The sequence below is a fragment of the Vicugna pacos genome, chromosome 12 (genome assembly GCF_048564905.1).
Source record: "Vicugna pacos chromosome 12, VicPac4, whole genome shotgun sequence".
Taxonomy (NCBI): Eukaryota; Metazoa; Chordata; class Mammalia; order Artiodactyla; family Camelidae; genus Vicugna; species Vicugna pacos.
Window position 1 is genome coordinate 19,732,124 of NC_132998.1, and position 20,722 is coordinate 19,752,845.

Genomic DNA, 20,722 nt, shown 5'->3' on the forward strand with positions numbered 1-20,722 from the left:
AATCATTAATAGAGATCATTGGTAATGAAGATGGACATTATGTTGTGCTATGAATCTATGCCTCTTTGAACATTAAAAAAAAAGCAGGAATTTTAGTGTAATAATTACTCAGGCTTAGCGTTCTAACCAGGTAAAATGTTTAGTGATTGTTACCAAGTGCTGAAAGTGGAAAAGGCCAGTTAATGCTTTGAAGTGGTTATCAGACAAGCCAAAAAATTCTTTCTATGTAACTGAAGAAATGTCTTACTTAAAACTGGGGAAAGAGATGAGCCCCAAGTAGAATAATTGAATGAGCATGCAGTGGTCCACTATTCAGCTAGATTTCTGTAGTCTGACTAAGTGAGGGGCAGATTCTCTGAGCCATTGATGCTAGTTTCCCTCTTCTTATAGCTTTTGTGTTGTTAATCTTGGGGTTAGAGTAGAGATTGTTACAAAAATAGTAAATTGGTGATTTATCTTCTGAGATTTTTCTTACTTGAGAATGGCTTTCAGGTGCTCATGCCTGAAAGACAACTTGGCAAGATATAAAATACTTGGATTACATTTTCTCCTTAAATTTGTCAGTTAGTGTTATATGGCATTTTATATTGCTTGGTTTTTATTACTTTGTATGTAAGGTTTTTTTCCCCTCTTTCTGCCCTATCCATAAGAAAACTGATCAATTTCTGTTAACTTTGCAACTCAGAACTATTCCCAGGATGTGTCTAGCTGTTACCACCTACTCTTGGGCCCATTTATTATTTTTCTTAATAATGGTTTATTTTTCAAAAATATCTTGTACAGTTTAAATTCCTTTGATTTCCATTTCTTAAATTGAAGTAAAATTGACGTTATAAGTGAGGTATAATTATATTAGTTTCAGGGGTCCAACATGATTATTTGATATTTGTACCTATTACAAAATGATCATCACAATAAGTCTAGTTAACATCCATCACTACATATAGATGCAAATTTTTTTTCCCTTGTGATGAGAACTTTTAAGATTTACTGTTGAAGCAACTTTCAAGTATGTAGCAAAGTATTAACAGTAGCCGCTGTGCTGTATGTTACATCCCCATGGCTTATCTATTTTATAACTGAAAGTTGGTACTTTTTGATTTCCTTCACCCATTTCTGCCACTCCCAATCACTGACCCTGTTAACCATTAATCTATTCTCTATAACTATGAGTTTGTGTGTGTGTTTTTAAAAAATTCTACATGTAAATGAGATTATATGATATTTGTCTTAATTTGTCTGGCTTAGTTTGCTTAGTATAATGCCTTCAGAGTCCATCCATTTGGTCACAGATGACAAGACTTCATTCTTTTTATGGCTAAATAATATTTTGTTGTATAAACATACCACATTTTCTTTATTCATTTGTCCCTGGACACTTAGATTGTTTCCATAGCTTGGCTATTGTAAATAATCATTCAGTGAACATGGATGCATGTACCTTTTCCAGTTAGTATTTTTGTTTTCTTTGGATAACAGAAGTGGAACTGTTGGATCTTAATGGTAGTTCTATTGTAATTTTTTGAGGACCCACCATATACTATATTCCATTTGAAGTCCTGAAGGGGAAAAATGTGTAACCTAGGATACTCTACCTAGCAAGATTATCATTTAGAATAGATGAAGATAAAGAATTTCTCAGACAAGCAAAAACTAAATACAGAAATACTAAACCTACCCTAAAATACATACTGAAAAGTCTTCTTTAATTAGAAAAGAAGTGATAATCTATAGGAAAGAGAAAGTCACAATAAGAAAGACAAATATATAGAAAGATTGAAGATCACTTAAATAAGCTAGTACTTAATCTGTACAGTACAAAGACCAAAAAAATTTGTAAAGGTAATTGTAAGTACAATTAACAGCAAAATGATAAAAATGAATATGTGATATAGGACATCAAAATCACAAAATGTTGGGGAATGGAGTAAAAGATATATATCTTTTAGAATATGTTTGAAGTTATATGACTGTCAATCTAAAGCAAGTAGATATAGTTTGGGTTAACATAATTGAAAACCAGGGTAACAAATCAGAAACATAAAATAGATTCATAAAACCCAAAAAGAAAGGAACTCTAGAACAATAAAAAAGAAAACCTTCAAACCACAATAGAGAAAACAAAAAGAAGGAATTAACAAAGAATTACAAAATAAATTGGAAAACAAGGCTTAAAATGGTAATAAGTACATATCTTTCAATAATTATTTTAAATGTCAGTGTACTAAATGCTCTGATCAAAAGACATAGAGTTGCTGATTGGAGAGAAAAACAACCTACAATACGCTGTCTACAAGGGACTGTTTAGGGCAGTAAGAATCAGATTGAAAGTGAGGAGATGGAAAAAGATAATTTGTGCAAATGGAAATGACAGGAAAGTGGGGGCAGCAATATCAGACAAAATAGACTTTAAAACAAAGTCTATTACAAAAGATAAGGATAATATATAATGGTAAAGAGATCATACCAGAAGAGGATATCATACTTGTTAACATATGTGCACCCAATATAGGAGCACCTAAATATATAAAGCAAATACTAGCAGACATGAAGGGATAAATTGAAAGTAATACAATATTAGTAACAGACTTTAACACCCCACTGATATCAATGGAAAGATCTTCCAGATAGAAAATCAATAAACAGGGATCCTAAATGACACAAACAGACCATGGGGAGTTAATTGATATCCACAAGGGACTACATCCAAGAGAAACAGAATACACATTCTTTTCAAGCTCTCATGGAACATTCTCTAGGTTAGACCATATACTAGGTCACAAAACAAGCCTCAACCAATTTAAGAGGATATAAATTATTTTAAGCATCTTTTCTGATGACAATGATATGAAACCAGAAATCAACCACAGAAATAAAAATGGGAAAAAAGCTATCACATAGAGACTAAACAACATGCTACTCAAAAATCAGTAGTTCAACAATGAAATCAAAGCAGAACTCAGAAAATACCTTGAGACAAATGACAATGAAAACACAACTTTACAAAATCTGTGGGGTGAAGCAAAAGTAGTTCTGAGAAGGAAGCCTTTATGAAATAAGAAAAATCTCAAATGAAAAACCTGACCTACCACCTAAAAGAATTAGAACAAGAAGAACAAATGAAACCCAATTTCAGCAGAAAGAAGGAAAGATCAGAGAGGAAATAGATAAAGATTTTAAGAAATACAAAAATATCAGTAAAACCAAGAGCTGTTTTTTAGAAGCATAGACAAAATCAACAGACCTCTGGCCAGGCTCACCAAGAAGAAAGGAGAGAGTATCCACATAAAATAAGGAAAGAAAGAAGAGAAATAACAACCAGTCAACAAAAGAAAGGACAAAAACCACATAATCATCTCAGTAAATCCAGAGAAAGCATTTGATAAAATCCAACATCCATTCATGATAGAAACTCTTGCCAAAGTGGTAGAGGGAGCACATCTCAACCTAATAAAAGCTACTTATGACAAACCCACAGCCAGCATCATGCTCAATGGTGAAGGCTAGAAAGCCTTCCCACCAAAATCTGGAACAAGACAAGGATGTCCATTCTTACCACTTCTATTCAATGTAGTATTAGAAGTCCTGGCCATAGCAATCAGACAAGAAAAAGAAAGAAAAAGGACCCAGATTGGAAGGGAAGAGGTAAAATCATCAATATGAAGATGACATGAAACTATATGTAGAAAACTCTAGAGACCCCACCCAAAGTCTACTAGAACTGACAAACGAATTCAGCAAGGTGGCAGGATACAAGATTAACATACAGAAATCTGTTGCATTTCTTTACACTAACAATGAAATACCAAAGGAAAGTAGAATTTTTTTTTCTTTTAAAATGACCTTAAAAAATAAAATACGTAGGAATAATCCTGACCAAGAAGGTGAAAGATTTGTAGGCAGGGAACTACAAAACATTGATAAAGGAAATTGAAGATGATTTAAAGAAATGGAAAGATATCCTATGTTCTTGGATTGGAAGAATTAATATTGCTGAAATAGCCATAGCAAAAGAGAATGTGACAATGAATGTATGTATGTTCATGTGTAACTGAAAAATTGTGCTCTACACTGGAATTTGACACAACATTGTAAAATGACTATAACTCAATAAAAACATGTTTATACAAAAAAAATAGCCATAATACCCATGCCAATCTACAGATTTAATCCCTATCAAATTACCCATGACATTTTTCACAGTAGAACAAGTAATTCTAAAATTTGTATGGAACCACAAAAGACCTAGAATTGCCAGAGCAATATTAAGAAAAAAGAACAAAGCTGGAGGCATAACCCTTCCATACTTCAGACAATACTCCAAGGCTACAGTAATCAAAACAGCATGGCATTGACACAAAAACAGACATATAGATCAATGGAACAGAATAGAGAGCCTAGAAATGAATCCACACACCTACAGTCAATTAATGTACAACAAAGAAGGCAACAATATACAGTGGAGAAAAAAGTCTCTTCAGCAAGTAGTGTTGGGAAAGCTGGACAGCTACATGTGAAATCGATGAAACTAGAACACTGCTTCATACCATATGTAAAAGTAAATTTAGAATGGTTTAAAAACCTAAATATAAAACGTGACACCATAAAACTTCTAGAAGAGAATATAAACAAGACATTTCAGACATAAATCATGGCAATATTTTTTTAGATAGCTCTCCCAAGGCAAAAGAAATAAAAACAAATGTAAATAATTGGGAACTAATTAAATTAAAAGCTTTTGCACTGTGAAGGGAAGAATCAACAAACCAAAAAGACAAAGTACAGAATGGGAGAAAATATTTGTAACTGATGCTGCCAACAAGGGGTTAATATCAAAATAAGGAAACAGCTCATATAACTCAATATGGGGAAAAAAAGCCCAATCAAAAAATCGGCAAATTACTTAAATAGACATTTCTCCAAAGAAGACATACAGGTGGCCAACAGTAGAAAAGGTACTCAACATTGTTAATTATTAGAGAAATTCAAATCAAAACCAGAATGAGATATCACCTCATACTGTTTAAAATGTCTATCACCAAAAAAATCTACTAATAATATATGCTGAAATGATAAGAAAATGGAACCCCTTACACAGTTGGTGGAATGTAAATTGGTGCAGCCACTATGGAAAACGGTATGGAGGTTCCTTAAAAAACTAGAAGTATTACTACCATACGTAATTCTAGTCCTGGTTATATATCTAGAAAAAAACAAAAACACTAATTTGAAAAGATGCATGCACTCCAGTGTTCATAGAAGCACTGTTTATAATAACCAAGACATGGAAACAGCTCAAGTGCTCATCAGCAGACTACTGGTTTAAGGAGTAGTGATATTTATACACACACACACACACACGCACACACACATATATTTTTCAATATCTTGTAACCTTTAATGGAAAATAATCTGAGAAAAATATATAAATGAATCACTTTACTGTATACCAGAAAACACAATATTGTAACACAATATTGTAAATCAGCTATACTTTAATAAAAATATTAATTCTTCCAAAGCATTAGCCCAGAATATTTTTCCATTTATTTTTGTTTTCTTCACTTTACTTCATCAGTGTCTTATATTTATTAGTGTAGAGCCCTTTCAATCCCCTGGTTAAGTTTATTTCTAGTCATTTTATTCTTTTGGATGCAATTATAAATGAAACTGTTTCCTTAATTATCTTTCTGATAGTTCATTATTAATGTGTAGAAATGTAGCAGATTTCTGTATATTAATTTTATATCCTGGAATTTTACTGAATTTATTTATTAGTTAACTGTTCTTCAATAGAGTCTTTAAGTAAGGATTTTCCACATATATTATCATGTCATTTACAAATAGTGACAATTTTACATCTTCCTTTTCAATTTGGATGACTTTTATCTCTTTTTCTTTCCTAATTGCTGTGGCTAAGACATCTAATGCTATTTTGAATAAAAGTGGAGAAAGTGCACATCCTTGTCATGTTCCTGATCTTAGAGGAAACACTTTCAGCTTTTACCATTGCATATGTATTTTGTGGACTTGTCCTATATGGTTTTTATTATGTTCAGTACATTTCCTTTGTATTCACATTGGTGAGAATTTTTATTACTAATGGATGTTGAATTTTGTCAAATGCTTTTTCTGTGTGTATTGAGATGATCATATGATTTATATCCTTCATTAATATGCTGTATCACATTGATTGATTTGTAGATATTGACCCATTCTTGCATCCCTGGGATAAATTTTGCTTGATTATGATGTATGATTTTTCTTAACATATAGCTGAATTTGCTTTGCTAATATTTTGTGGAGGTTTTTTCCTTTATATTTTTCAGGGATATTAGCCTGTGATTTTACTTATTTATTTTTATTTTTAGTAGTATTTCTATCTGTTTTTAGTATCATGGTTATACTGGGTTAGTGACATGAAGTGTTCCTTGCTGTTCTATTTTGTTGGAAGAGTTTGTGAAGTACATGTAGTAATTCCTTTTTAAATGTTTGGTGGAATTCACCAGTTAAGCTATCTGGTTATGGACTTTATAGGGAGTTTTTAAACTACTGAATGAATCTTATTAGTTGTGATCTGTCTGTTAAGATTTTCAATTTGTTAATGATTCAGTCTTATAAAGCTGTATGTTTTTTTTCTTTTTAAAGAAACAGCTGTTGGTTTCATTGATTTTTTTTTCTATTGTCTTTTTTTTAGTTTCTGTTTCTTTTATTTCTATTCTGATATTTGTTATTTCCTTCCTTCTACTATTTTTGGGTTGTGTTTGTTCTAGTTCCTCTAGGTGTAAGGCTAGGCTGTTTATTTAAGATTTTTAAAAATATTTTTTTGAGATAGGCATTTATTACTCTGAAATTCCCCTCTTAGAACTGCTTTTGCTGTATCCCATAAGTTTTGGTATGCTTTATTGTTATTTTTGTTTGTCATAGGCATGTTTTGATTTCACTTTTGATTTCTTTGTTAACTCGTTGTTTGTTTAGATGTATGTTGTTTAGTCGCTATGTATTTTCAACTCTTTTATTTTCTTTTTGTGATTGATTATTAGTTTTATACCATTGCAGTTGTAAAAGTTACTTGATACGATTTCAGCTTCCTTAAATTTGTTTAGATTTGTTTTATGGCCTTACATATGATCTATCCTGGAGACTATTTCATGTGCACTTGAGAAAAATGTGAATTCTTTTGCTTTTGTGTGGAATGTTCTGTACATACCTGTTAAGGCCATCTAGTCTAATGTATCCTTTAAGGCCAATACATCCTTATTAATTTTCTTTCTTATGTAAGTGGGTTATTAAATTCCCCTAGTATTATTATGTTGCTGTCTGTTATTTCTTTTAGGTATGTTAATATTGCTTTATATATTTAATTGCTCCTTTTTTGGGTGCATAAATATTTACAAATGTTCAATTGTCTTGTGAGATTGACTGCTTTATCACAATTTAATATCCTTCTTTATCTTCTATTACAGTCTTTATTTTAAAGCCTATTTAGTTTGATATAAGTATAGCTACCCCACTTTTCTTCTGGTTTCCATTTGCATAGAGTATCTTAACCATCCTTTCACTTCTCTTCTATATTTGTCCTTACATCTGAAGTGCATCTCTTACAGGCAGTATAGTATATGGGTCTTTTTTTTTCAATCCATTCAACCACTCTGTATCTTTTCATTGGTGCATGTGGTCCATTTACATTTAAAGTAATTATTGATAGCTGTGCTTATTTCCATTTTCTTAATCATTTTGGCTGTTTTGTATTTCCTCTGTTTCTTCTGTTGCTCTCTTTCTTTGTTGTTTGATTATTTTCTCTAGATGTGTTTAGATTCCTTTCTCGTTATCTTTTGTGTACCTTTTTTTGCATGGTGGTTACATGTAACAATTTATAACAATCCATTTTAAGTGGGTGAAAAGTTAAATTTTAATGCATTTAAAAACTCTGCACTTTTACTCTCCTTCCCACATTTTATTTTTGATGTTATGTTTTATATCTCTTTATATTATATATCCTTTAAGTAATTATTGTAATTACAATTATTTTTACTATTGTCTCTTAACTTTTACATTAGTTTTATAGGTGATATATATGCTACCTTTACGGTATATTTATTTGCTTTTACTAGTGAGACTCATACTTTCATATGCTTTCTTGTTACTAATTAGCACCCTTTCTTTTCATCTTAAAAAAAAGCCTTTTTAATATTTCTTATAAGGCCAGTTTAGTGTTCATGTACTTTTTTAGCTTCTTCTTATCTGGAAAACTCTTTATCTCTCCTTCAATTCTGAATGATATCTTTACCAGTTTGAGTATTCTGGTTGGAAGTTTTTTTTTTTCTTTCATCACTTTGAATATATCACGCCACTCCCTTCTGGTCTACAAAGTTTCTGCTGAAAAATCTCCTGATACTCTTATGGAAATTCCCTTGTATATAAGAAGTGTGTTTTTCTCTTGCTGCTTTTAAGATGCTCTCTTTGTCTTTATCTTTTAACATTTAATTGTAACATGCATTGGTGTGAGTCTCTTTGGGTTCATCTTTTTTTGATGGTCTCTGAGCTTTTCAGATCTGGTTGTCTTTTTCTTTCCTGAAGTTAGGGAAGTTTTTAGGCATTATTTGTTCAAACAAGTTTTCTGCGCCTTTCTCACCTTTTTTCTCCTTCTGGGACAAGAGTAATGTGAATGTTAGTTCACTTGATGTTGTCTCATACGTCCCTTAATTTCATTTTTAGAATTTCTTTTTTCATTTTGCTGCTCTGTCTTGGTGAGTTCCACCACTTTATCTTCCAACTCACTGATCCAGTCTTTTACTTCACTCAGTCTGCTATTGGAACCCTGTGGTGTATTTTTCAGTTTAGCTATTGTATTCCTCATCTCTGTGACTTCTGTCTGGTACTTTCTTATGTTTTCAGTCTTTGTTGAAATTCTTGCTGTGTTCCTCCATTGTTCTCCCAAGTTAGGTGAGCAGTTTTATGACCATTACTTTGATCAGGTCGGTTACTTATCTCCATTTCAGTAAAGTTGTTTCTTCTAAGGTTTTGTCTTATTCTTTCACTTGAAACATATTCCTTGGTTTCTTTCTTTCTTTTTTTCCTTTGCTCTCTGTTTTGGTTTCTGTGTATTAAATGAAACAAAAAAACCTCTCTCAGTCTTGATTATTGGCCATGTATAGAATATGAAACTTAGCGATTGCTCAGGCCTGCTCCAGCTCTTGGTTGTTTCTCAAACCTTTGTGATTGTCCAAGCAGCCTACTTTATTTTTAATAGCTTCCGTTGAGGGTGTGCCAAGACCAGTCAGTGTCCCAGTGGAGAGGGTCTTAGTCAATACCTACATTCAGGCTGATGGGAAGGCAGACCCTCAGGCAATGTCTCTTAAAGAGTACAAATATATATAGTCATGTGGGACTGCCAGCCCTGTGGGCTCTTCGAGTCAGGTGATCTGGAGGTGTCCCCTGGGCGGCAGTCACAAAAATCAGGGCTTCAGACAAGTGTACTAACTTCCCTCTCAGAGATACTGATGAGCTTAGCGAGGTGGAGGCGGAGTGAGTGCAGCAGTGTTGGTCCCCATTCTGCTCTCTGGGAGGTCACTTCCAGCCTCTAGTTTGCCAAAGCTGAAGCCTGCCCCTCAGGCTGAACCTCCGTGACTAGCAAGCAGGCTTCTTTCACAGAAAGCCTAGGAGTGTGTTTCAGTCGGCTGTCTCTGTTGTCCTCTGGGGGTGGTAGCCTGCTGAGAGGTGTCCTTTTGACTGTTACAGTCCTGGGTCCAGAAACACCGCCTTCACTCCCAGCCCCGGCCACCAGAGCCAGGTGATCAAGGGCTATCTCCTAGGCAGCAGCCCTAAAAACCAGGGCGCCAGTTGTAAAAGTGGGGGAACCAGACATATAAAAGAGCTCCCCTTGGAAAGAGTCCAATGCCCTGGCGCACTGTAGAGGGAGAGGGTGGAGTTGGTAGCCTTCCTCCCAGGTCTCAGGACAGGTTGACGATCAGACCTTGGATGTGTGTTTAACCGGAAGCCTGCCCCTCAGGCTGCTGCTGTGATGGCGCCCAATAGGACTCTTTCACAAAATTGAGCACCTGACTCCTTGTTCTTCCTGTGCTCTGGGGTGGGGAGCAGGCAGCGGTTTAAGCACTCTTTCTCTGTTGGTTACTGTTCTGTGGGACCCGCCAGCCACGCCCCACTGGCCACCAGAGCCAGGCATCGTAGAGGTATCCAGCCCCTGGCAGCAGCCACAAAAATCAGGGTGTCACACAAAGGCATAAGCTCCTTCCTGTGAGATACCTGTGAGCTGGGGTGGGGCAGAGAGAGAGCGCAAAGATTACATCCCCCTGCCTGTGTTCACTGACAGCCCCTCTGTAGGCCCTGTAAGTGTGCCCAACTAGAAGCCAGCCCTCAGGCCAAAGCTCCCAGACAGGCAAATAGGCTTATTTCTCGGGAAGGCTGGAGTGTGTTTTAGCCTGCTATTTGTGCAGTGCTCTGACTGTGGCAGTCTGCCAAAAAGTGTTTCTCCAATTGTTACCATCGTGTGGCACCCAGGGACACAAGCCCTCCCCACCCCCACCCCGGCCTCCAGAACCAGGAGCTTCAGGAGATCAAGGAGCATCCCCTTGGCAGCAGCTGCACAAAAACAGATCACAAGTAAAAACTCAGGCTCCAGATATGTGTGGGAGTTTCCCTCTGGGAGACACTGGAGCTCTTGGATCATGACAGAGATGGGGGGTACAAAGACGGCACCAAATATAAAAATGAATACGTGTATATTCATATATATGACTGAAGAATTGTGCTGTACACCAGAAATTGACACAACATTGTAAACTGACTATACCTCGATAAAAAAAATTAAAAATAAAGATGGCACAGTTGAGAAAAGGAAAAAATACCGAAGGAAAAGAAAAGAAACAAAAGAAAAAGAAAAGAAACAAAAGAAAGAGAAAAAAAAAAGAGGAAAAAGGGAAAGAAAAAAAAAGATGGCATCCACTGGCTTTAGCGAGGCAGATGGGTGTGTGCAAGGTGGTACCCACTGGCTGGAGCATAAAGATGCACCAGCAGGAAAGAAAAAAGTAAAGCATGGGGGTGTGTGTGCCTGCCAGGTTTAGCAGGGCAGAGAGAGAACAGGAAGATGGTGCCTACCAGCCTGTGCTCTGGAGACTATCCCAGGAGGCCCCAGCCCCTCAGAGTTACCCTTGTAAAGTGGAAATGAGTCTCATATTAAGTCTGATCACTTTTCAAAGGACTGCTTCTCCACTGGGGTGGGTGAGTCTTTGCATTGGCCCTTTAAGAGCCATTCCTCAGTTTGTCCCAGGCTGTGGGTCTAATGGATGTGAGTTCTATTGGTTTTCAAAGCTAGATATTTTGGGGGCTCGTCTCTCAGTTGCCAGTCTTAAAAGTTGGGGTGCCCGATGATACTTGCCTCTCATTTGCCTGATGTGAAGGGGTCACTCTGCCAGTTTTATAAGTTTTTTCCCAGAGGAAATTGTTCTATATAATGCTATTGATTTGTTGTGTCTGTGGGAGGAGGTGAGTCCAGAATCTTCTAACGTTGCCATCTTGAACTGGAACCTCTGCTTTCCATTCTTGGACAGCATCTCAAACTGATATCCCACACTGCTTCAAATTTCACACAGCTTCATCTCTGTTATTTACTGTCTCCAAGGTGGTGCTTACTTCTGTAATTATTTACATATTCTGCTAGTAAACTTCTAGTGTTCTTGCAAACCCATTCCCTATTTGATTTCATTTTGTTGTCTTTATTTGAGTCGATTTCCTCCTCCTGGCTCCTAGTTCCTGCTTTTTAGGTAAGACTCAACCCTATATTGAAGAACAGCTTAAACAGTTTTGGTGAGGTGTTTTCATTTATTTTGATACTTTCCTATTTTCTTTAATAGTTCCTTTTCTTTTACTCCTCCAGTCTTTATATTGCATGAATATTTCTATAGCTAAATTCTAGCCCTAGGTTTATTTTATTCTGTATATATATCTTTTCTATATTTTATCTACACCTATTCGTTTACAATCTATATTCAGATGATTCAAAGCCTTTTAGCTCCAGTTTGGGTCCACATTGTTGTTGTCCTTAGAACATTTACCTCCAGATGTCACGTTGCCTTGAATATGACAGAGCACCACTTATGTTGCTGCTGCTGAATTCACTGCCTTGAGGAAAATGTATTGATTTCTTATTAACCTTTGTGTGTTCCATTTGTCAGGTGGATGCTGGAATGTTATGTTGTTAACTTAAGATGATTTTGTACTGTAAGGGTGCTAAACCAGTATCAAGATTGTTGGATATGGCTACGTATGGATCTGTTTTGTGTGGCTATTTTCTTTGGCCTACAGAGTGTATTGTATCTTAGTTGTTATGTAAGCCACTTTATACCTTATATCTTAAGCTCAGTCAGCTTCTATATTTATGGTACCTGCCTAGCTTATGAAAGAAGTCATGCCCCTTAATGGGAAAGAACAGTTAGAACAAAAATATTTGCAATATAATGAGTTAAAGCTACTCAGAAAGACTTATGGAAAAAATATTGCAAATTATAACCGAATTTTAATAGTGGTTATCTATGGGTAGTGTGATTAGAGAGGTGCTTTCTCATTACCTTACTTCTTACTTGTAGTTTCCAAATTATCTTTAATGAATAACATATTTAGTATAAAACCAGTCGAGACTAACTTAAAAGGATGTGGTTTTGTGTACGTATCCCATAATACTAAGCACCAACTGTTAAGCCCAGGTCTGTGCTTGACACTTAGACAAATTATAATTCAGAAGATACATGAGATACCAACATTCCATTAAAGGGTTTGTCGTCCTGCTTTGAGAAACAATGTGATACAGGCTCTACTGAGATGTTACCAGTGAAAAAGAACACGGGCAGATCCATAGAATATTCTCAGGTTATATAAAGGAAGAGGCCACTTAGGCTGTGAGGGACGGCACTGGGTTGAAATGATGGTGATATGTTTGGAATGTCATCTCCATAGATAGTCTTTCTCATAACCTGGTTCTTCTTTGTGTTGTATGTATTGTCATCACTTTGGGACTTACTGCTCTTTGACGTTGCCCAGTAGATTTTTTGAGTGTGTTAAGCCTTGTTGTTCGGGAAAGAGGCAAAAACAAAAGCAAAAACTGAATTCTAAGGTGTTAACATCCTGGTAAATGGAGATACTTGACTCTTTGGAGGAATGCGGACATACCAGTCCCGGGCAGGACCGCCAAACTGAAACAGCTACGGTGAGGGATACTATTTGTTTAGACAGATTCTTTTTCTTTGTATTAAACTTCATTCTTTAGAGATCATAGAGCAACAATTTACAAAATGAAATTAGGACCTCATAATCCTTTTTGTTCATGAAGCATTATTAGGAAAAGGTAGCTTCATGTGCTTCTGGGGAGCTAATTAGTTGCTGCCTGGCTTATCGTGCTGAGAGGCTGCTGTGATTCATGGGTATTTACCCATCACAACAGGATTTTCTAATGCTATTTGGTTATGAAATTATTTATACCCTGACTCAGGGCTTTAAAAGGGCTTCCAGCAGTTTTTGAAAGCCAACTCTGAGCTCAGGAGCGTTTTGTGCGGCTCATGGTCAATCAGCGGGGCAAGTGTGAACTGGGGCTTCACAGCAACGTCTGAGGTGTGGCTTTCTGGTGCGACTCCTCCAGACAAATGTGATAATGAGTTTCCATCGATGTAGGCCTTTTTGTTTTGTAAGAAGTCTTAACTTTTAATAAATATTCAGAAACAATACCAACACAGATTTTTGTGGTTGCGTTTACTCTAATAAGCTAACGATGACAAGAGCTTGTACCGCTACATTCTTTATGTTCATTTCAATTCACGAGTTCAGTGTGGATAATTAAGAATTTGTTCTTTCTTTATGAGATATTCTTTTTTTGGATTACTGATTGGAATAGGGCAGAAATCAGAAGCTCTTTATAGAACACTCCCCAGCTTTAAATATCTTTAACTACATTCATTTATGAAGCACCTCATTTTTAATTTGGGGAATCTTAGGCAGTATTACTTAACTGTCCTTCACTGGGATAGTCAGCTTTGCTGTTTCCCCAAAGTGAGAAGGAGATTTTGGGGTGACATAGCCTTAACGTTCAAGGCTTTCCCAGCGTGGGCATTACGTTTAGGAATCCACAGATTATGGTCTGCGTGGGTTGTTTTATTGACGGCAGAGTGAATTGACAGGACCTGTGCTTGACGTGCATGTTGGACAGGTGTAATCACAGTGACCCTGCAGCCTGTTCCTCTTCCTGATCATCAGTATTCTTTTATGGTCTCCATTTTCATTAAGCAGTTTTATGAAAGCAAATTTTAAACTTGTCTAGTTTGAAATTATACAGTGAAAAACATTTGGTTCTTACTTTTTTTTTTACTAATTCATCTGAGCTCTTGAACATGACATTTGGTGGCAGTGAGTCACATAGCAGACAGCAGAGGCAGGGAAGAGATCCACCCTTCCTGCCCCTTGAAGTTCATTTTGTGCTCGCTAGGGTAGGAGGGCCAAAAATAAAACGGGCCTGAGAAAGTGCCAAAGGGTCACATCCTAAACAGAGGCACGTCACTCAGTCCTTCAGTGACACGTTAACAAAGATTCGGGGACCTGAATCTATGAGATCCACCTTGACAGTAACTTATTATGTGACTTTCTAAAGATCTTTTCTTGTCTGTCACTGAGGCTGGGTTTCTTTACCTTTTCTAAAGGCTAGTGAGTGATACTTGTCCCGCCTGCCTACTGAAAGGGCGACCGTACGTGAAATGCAAAATGGTAATATAGAAAGACTTTAGAAAATAACATAGTATTCAAGGGTAAAGTAGATGCTTGCTGGTCACGTCTCTTTCTTCCTCCTTAAATATCGGAGTTTTTCAGGACTCTCTTCTAGGCATTCTTGCTGTGTTCCATTTCGGGGAAGTCTCATCCATTCCCATGTTTTCAATTGTATGTACCGTCCACACAGAACCATCTTTTGAGATCCAGATATTTTATAAACCCCAAACTCCACGGTACCCAGTCTCAGTTTGGAGTTACATTGAAAGAAATGCAGTCTAGCAACTAAAAGCAATTAAATAGTAATACTCCTCCTTTCTTGCTTCGCAAAGAATATAATAGCACGGAGGTTACAATTCAGCAATATTTCAAAAAATCTCTTAACCACCCTGCCCCCCTACCACAGCCACAATCAATCTCTGTGTTCTAGGCTCCCAATTTTTTTCCATACTGACCCTGAGTCTCTCACTCACAACTCCCTCCAGTCTTTTTTCATTTGAACTTCTCACAAACTAAATCTTCAGCCCATGTTTTTTTCTCTCTAGACTTTTTTTTTTTTTTTTTTTTGCCTAGCATGGTAATAGCTTAAGAACTAGGCTGGCAAAGACCAAATTCTCCCTTGAGGATGAGAGAGGAAGAAAAGTTTATTTATTTTGGCAAAGACTCTTATTTGGGTAGGAGAAAAGAGGAGTCTGGAATATTTACATGTAAATGATCTGTATTCCCAGCACTCTTAGGGAGAGCTCTGCTTGTTCTTTACTTGAATATTTTGCAGAGCACTTCTGACTCAGCCTGTCTAAAACTTGACATGATTTTCTACCCAAACTTAATTTTCTCTAATATCCCTTATCTTCGTACAAAACATGCACCACGTTCCTAGTTGCTAATTCAGGGCCATGAACACCCTCGGATTCTTCCTCTCCTCCTCATCCTTCACAGTACCACTCAGATTCTCTTTAGCCTAGATACCAAATACATACTTCTGGAGTTTCTCCATTTTACTCTGTCTCTGCTGTTGCCACCACAGGCTTTTATGTTTAAGATCATTTGTTTTGTCTTTTTTTTTTTTTTTTGGTGGGGAGAGGTAATTAAGTTTTTATTTCTTAATTTTTTCAATGAAGCACCTGGAGCTTGAACCCAGGACTTCGTGCATGCTAAGCACACACTCTACCACTCAGCTTTACCCTTCCCCTCTTTAAGATCATTTGTTTTTGAAGAGTGGAAATTCCTAAAGTGCTGTCCGTTGTAAGCTGTTTCTGAAATGTACATCTGGCCAACTGAATAAGGCAATTTAATGCAGAGATTTCTAATGAGTAAACCAGTTAAGAGTTTTGGTGTGTCGACTGGAAATGATGACTTTGAATAGTTAATATGTATTTTGGGGTGATTTTTGATTCTCCCCATTGCCTGATTACATTTCCATGAAGACTAAAAATACTTAGGTAAATTTCGTCTACTAGAGAGCATTTTCCTATTTTCAGTCTTCAGAAAGTTGTAAAGCATACTTCCGTGCATTCTAAAGTCATCTGAGATCTCTAGGGGTACTTTCATGTGTCAGCTTTCAAGTGATAATGTGAAAAATGATACTCAGATTGGTATCTCAGAAGTCCTTACTTACCTGTAGCAGTCACTAGTTATAAACAAAAGCTTTAAATATACGGTAAATCTTTGTTTAAAGTAGAAAGTCAAGCGCATAATGTGTGTATCTGCATATGTCTTAGTGTATCATTAATATTTGTAACAACAGGAATCTCGAGTAAATGTCTAATGTTCACTTTGTACTGTTTATTTACAGGCATTGCTTCCATGACGGTGCCCGTGTACATCGCTGAAGTCTCACCGCCCAATTTAAGAGGTCGATTAGTCACCATTAATACCCTCTTCATCACAGGAGGGCAGTTCTTTGCAAGTGTTGTTGATGGAGCCTTCAGTTACCTCCAAAAGGATGGATGGAGGTCTGTAAATAGTCCTTACATTGAATTTTCAAGTAAATTATGATTTTAGGGGAGGAAGAACAATTGAGAAATGATAGGAAAAAATCTAACTGGGTATTTTGCAGCATTGTAGCTAATTTATAAGTGATGGCATTCAGCAAAATTGAAAGTGGACAAGAAGCTGACATTTGTTTTCATGACAGACAAGGAACCTACCATTAAGAATTGATATTTACAGGGCTTTTAGCATTTAGGTGACATTTCTGACACTGTGTGTAATATTTTACAATATTTGTCTAAACATGAATGCAGCAATATATATGCATGGCGTTTCTGAATTGTATCAGTGATTGGCAAGCTGTTCATGAACTACAGATGTAGCTGACATCCTTTTTGGATTTAGGAAGCTCTATTCTGATCTGAATGAAAGAAACCTCAATCTTTAAAGATACAGATTTAGCCTTACAAAAAGATGTTGTGTATGTAAACTTAAAATACACAGATTATTTCTTGATCATTATTTGGTTTACTTTGAATCAAAAGAGATGAGGGAAATATTTTTACAACTGCTTTAAAATATTTTCAAACTGAATATGGTGAAAAAAAAAGACTAATCTTATGTTAAAGCTTAAAGATATTTTGGGCTCTGGATTTTTGTATGCTTCATGGTATGCAAAACAGCAGATTCATGTAACCCTTCCAGGGTTTTAAATTTTAATGAAAATTTCCTATACTCTGTGTAGGTTTGGGGATAAAGTATTGAACAAGACAGACTAGTGCTTGTCTGCATGTTGTTTACAGTATTGAAGTTAGTTCTTAATAGCTGAAGAAAAAGGGTTTGCTGCTGTGGATGTAGGGAATTGAACTTCTGTGTGTAAGCAGCACAACAAATCACATGGCTTAAGATGAGGCATTAATGATTTAGACTGATGAAGTTTTATTAAAAGTCACTGAAGCCAGTTAGGACCTACGTTTTTCAGGATCATTAGAGAGAGAACACCGTTCTTTAAGGTATTGCTGTCTGTAGATGTTGCCAAATCACTAAATCTACCTTTGAAGGAATGAATCTCTGCCAAAGTAAGAAGAAATTACTGAAAAACTGAAGGAGCAAGAAACTTCATCTTTCTTTTTCACTCTGTAGAAGAACTGAAAGAGGAAAGTGATAACTTGTTATTAGGATAACCTGATGTTTTGAGGTTTTTTTGGAAGCTCAATGGAAGCCAGTTAATCTTCCAACTCCACACAGCTTTAAGACGATCTAAATCATCTATTCACATTATGTTAAAAATTTTATTAACATAGATAATATAGATATATATGCTTTTATAAAAAATCTGTTTTTAACTGAAAATATATAAAGTATATATCATGTTTTTAATCTAAGTATAGCAATTTTTATTTATTTTATTATCTTTTAAAAAGTAAGCAATTTATTTAAACCAAAAAAAAAAAAAAGTTTACCCATTTCTGTCACCTCCAGCCACCACCTCTGGAAACTCCCTGTTTTCTGTGTATATGAGCTTGGTTTTTTGTTTGTTAGCTTTTCTGCTTTGTTTTGTATTTTTAGATTCCACATTTAAGAGAGGGTATACAGTATTTGTCTTTATCTGCTATTCTAGCAGTATGAAATGATATATCATCATGGTTTTGATTTGCACTGTCTTGATGATGAGTGATGTTGAGCATTTTTTCATGTACCTGTTGGCCATCTGCATGTCTTTGGAAAAATTACTATTCAGATCCTCTGCCCATTTTTAAATCAGATTGTTTGCTTTTTTGCTGTTGAGTTTGTATGAGTTCTTCATGTATTTTGGATAAAATCCCCTCATGAGATACATGATTTGCAGATATTTTCTCCCATTCGGGAGGTTGCCTTTTCATTTTGTTGATGGTTTCTTCTGTTGTGCAGAAGCTTCTCAGTTTGATACGGTCTCACTTATTTATTTGTGCTTTTGCTACGTTTCCTTTTGTTCTCAGATTCAAAGTTCATTGCCAAGACATATGTCAAGGAGCTTCCTGCTTATGTTTTCTTCTAGGAGTTTTATGGTTTCAGGTTGTGTGTTCAAGTCTCTAATCCATTTTGAGTCAATTTTGGGGTATGATGTAAGATACTGGTCAAGTTTCATTCTTTTGCTGGTGGCTGTTCAGTTTTCCCAGCACCACTTAAATATAGCTAGCTATTTATTTATTTATTTATTTATTTATTTATTTATTTATTTATTTATTTATTGACTTTATTCTTTTAGAGCAGTTTCAGGTTCATAGCAGACCTGAGCAGAGAATACAGAGTTTGCACATAGCCCTCCCCATTTTGGCATATTTGGTACAATCGATGAACCAACATGGACAAATTATTATCAACCAAAGTCCACAGATTACATTAGGGTTCACTCTTGTTGTTGTACATTCTATGGGTTTTGACAAATGCATAATGACATGTAGCCACTACTATAGTATCATACAGAATAATTTCATTGCCCTAAAAATCCCTTGTGCTCCTAAATATAGCAATTCAGATACCTTTTCTCCATACTAGTTAGGAAAGAGAGAAAGATTATACAGTAGCAAAAATAACTTATGAATGTGGTGCCCTGTGTAGTTCACATTACAATGAAGAAAAATTTCAGCGTCTGTTACTGAATATAACGTAATTCTTACCAAAATCTTGAGCAGCTCGCATAACTAGTACTGTTCCCAATTTGCAGATTAAAAAAATTCTCAGAGAAGTTAAACATTTGCCTGCAATCACATGGTTATTAGTGGTATAGACTAGAGCCAAATCTTTTCTGCTCCAAATCTAACCACTTTTTTCCTCATTCTACTTCTAAAGAGTTTATAAGCTAAAATACTATCACTGATAATTTTTCCAGTCGCAATCAGATTAATATATACAGAAGATGAAACTGACAGAAAAACTTAGTTTTTGATGTTGTTGAAAGACTAACTGAACTTTTGTGCCAGATGAGTCAGAGATTCTGTCCTCTTATTGTTTGAGTGCCATAGAAATAAATTGTTTTCTGCTGAACTATTGGAAGATACATTTTCTCGGAAAAAAAGAATTGCCAGTAGAAGACTGCATGTTGATATTTTTCTAGGACTCTAGCGTCCTAATACATTCTGTTGCTGGGAAGGGAGTCATCTGGCTTCATGAGGAAAAGAGAAATAAGCATATTGAAAATATTATTAAAGATTAAGTTTTTAAAACTAACTGGATGGAGATAAAATTCATATACCATTTAATTCACCCATTTAAAATGTACAATTCAGTGCCTTTCAGTATCTTTGCAGAGCTGTGCAGACATCATCACAGTCAAGTTTCGAACAGTTTTTCATTAACACTGAAAAGAAAACGTGCACCCCTTACCTGTCATCCCCAAACTTCCCAGCCCCTCCCAGCTCTAGGCCACCATTCGTCTACCCTCTTTCTCTATAGGTTTACTTATTCTGGGTATTTCATATGAATCAATCTGTGGTCTATTGTGACCGGCTTCTTTCACTTAGCATGTTTTTAAGATTCATCCATGTTGTAGCATGTACTTCATTTCTTTTTACTGGCAAATAATGTGGATATACCACATTTTGTCTGTTTAGCCATTCATCAGTTGACAGACTTTTGAGTTGTTTCCACTTGTTGGCTATTATAAGTAAGGCTGCTATGAATATTTATGTACAAGTTTCAGAGTGGACATGTATTTTCCTTTCTCTTGGGTGTATAGATTCTAGGAATAGAATTACTAGGTCACATGTTAAATGTGTTTACCTTTTGGGGGACCGCAAGACTGTTCTCCAAAGCAGCTAACCCTATTTCACATCCCCACGTAGCAAAGTATGAGAACTCCAGTTTTTCCATATCCTAGTGAACCTTTATTATTGTCTGTCTTTTTGATTCTCGTTGTCTGAGTGGGGTAAGTTGCATCTCGTTGTGGTTTTGATTTGCATTTCCCTCATGACTACTGATGTTGAGATTCTCTTTTTACTTAGTATGTTATTAGTGCTTATAAAGATGGTAGTTATTTTGCAGT

General features: G+C 35.9%; 1 protein-coding gene across 1 annotated transcript in view; it reads left to right on the forward strand.

Moving 5' to 3' along the window:
• SLC2A13 (solute carrier family 2 member 13) overlaps nucleotides 1-20,722 on the forward strand; it is a 330,277-nt gene that overhangs the window by 43,781 nt on the left and 265,774 nt on the right. The window contains exon 2 of the mRNA XM_006203113.4: nucleotides 16,562-16,721. Coding sequence (XP_006203175.4) covers nucleotides 16,562-16,721 — 160 coding nt within the window. The remainder of the gene's footprint in view (nucleotides 1-16,561; nucleotides 16,722-20,722) is intronic.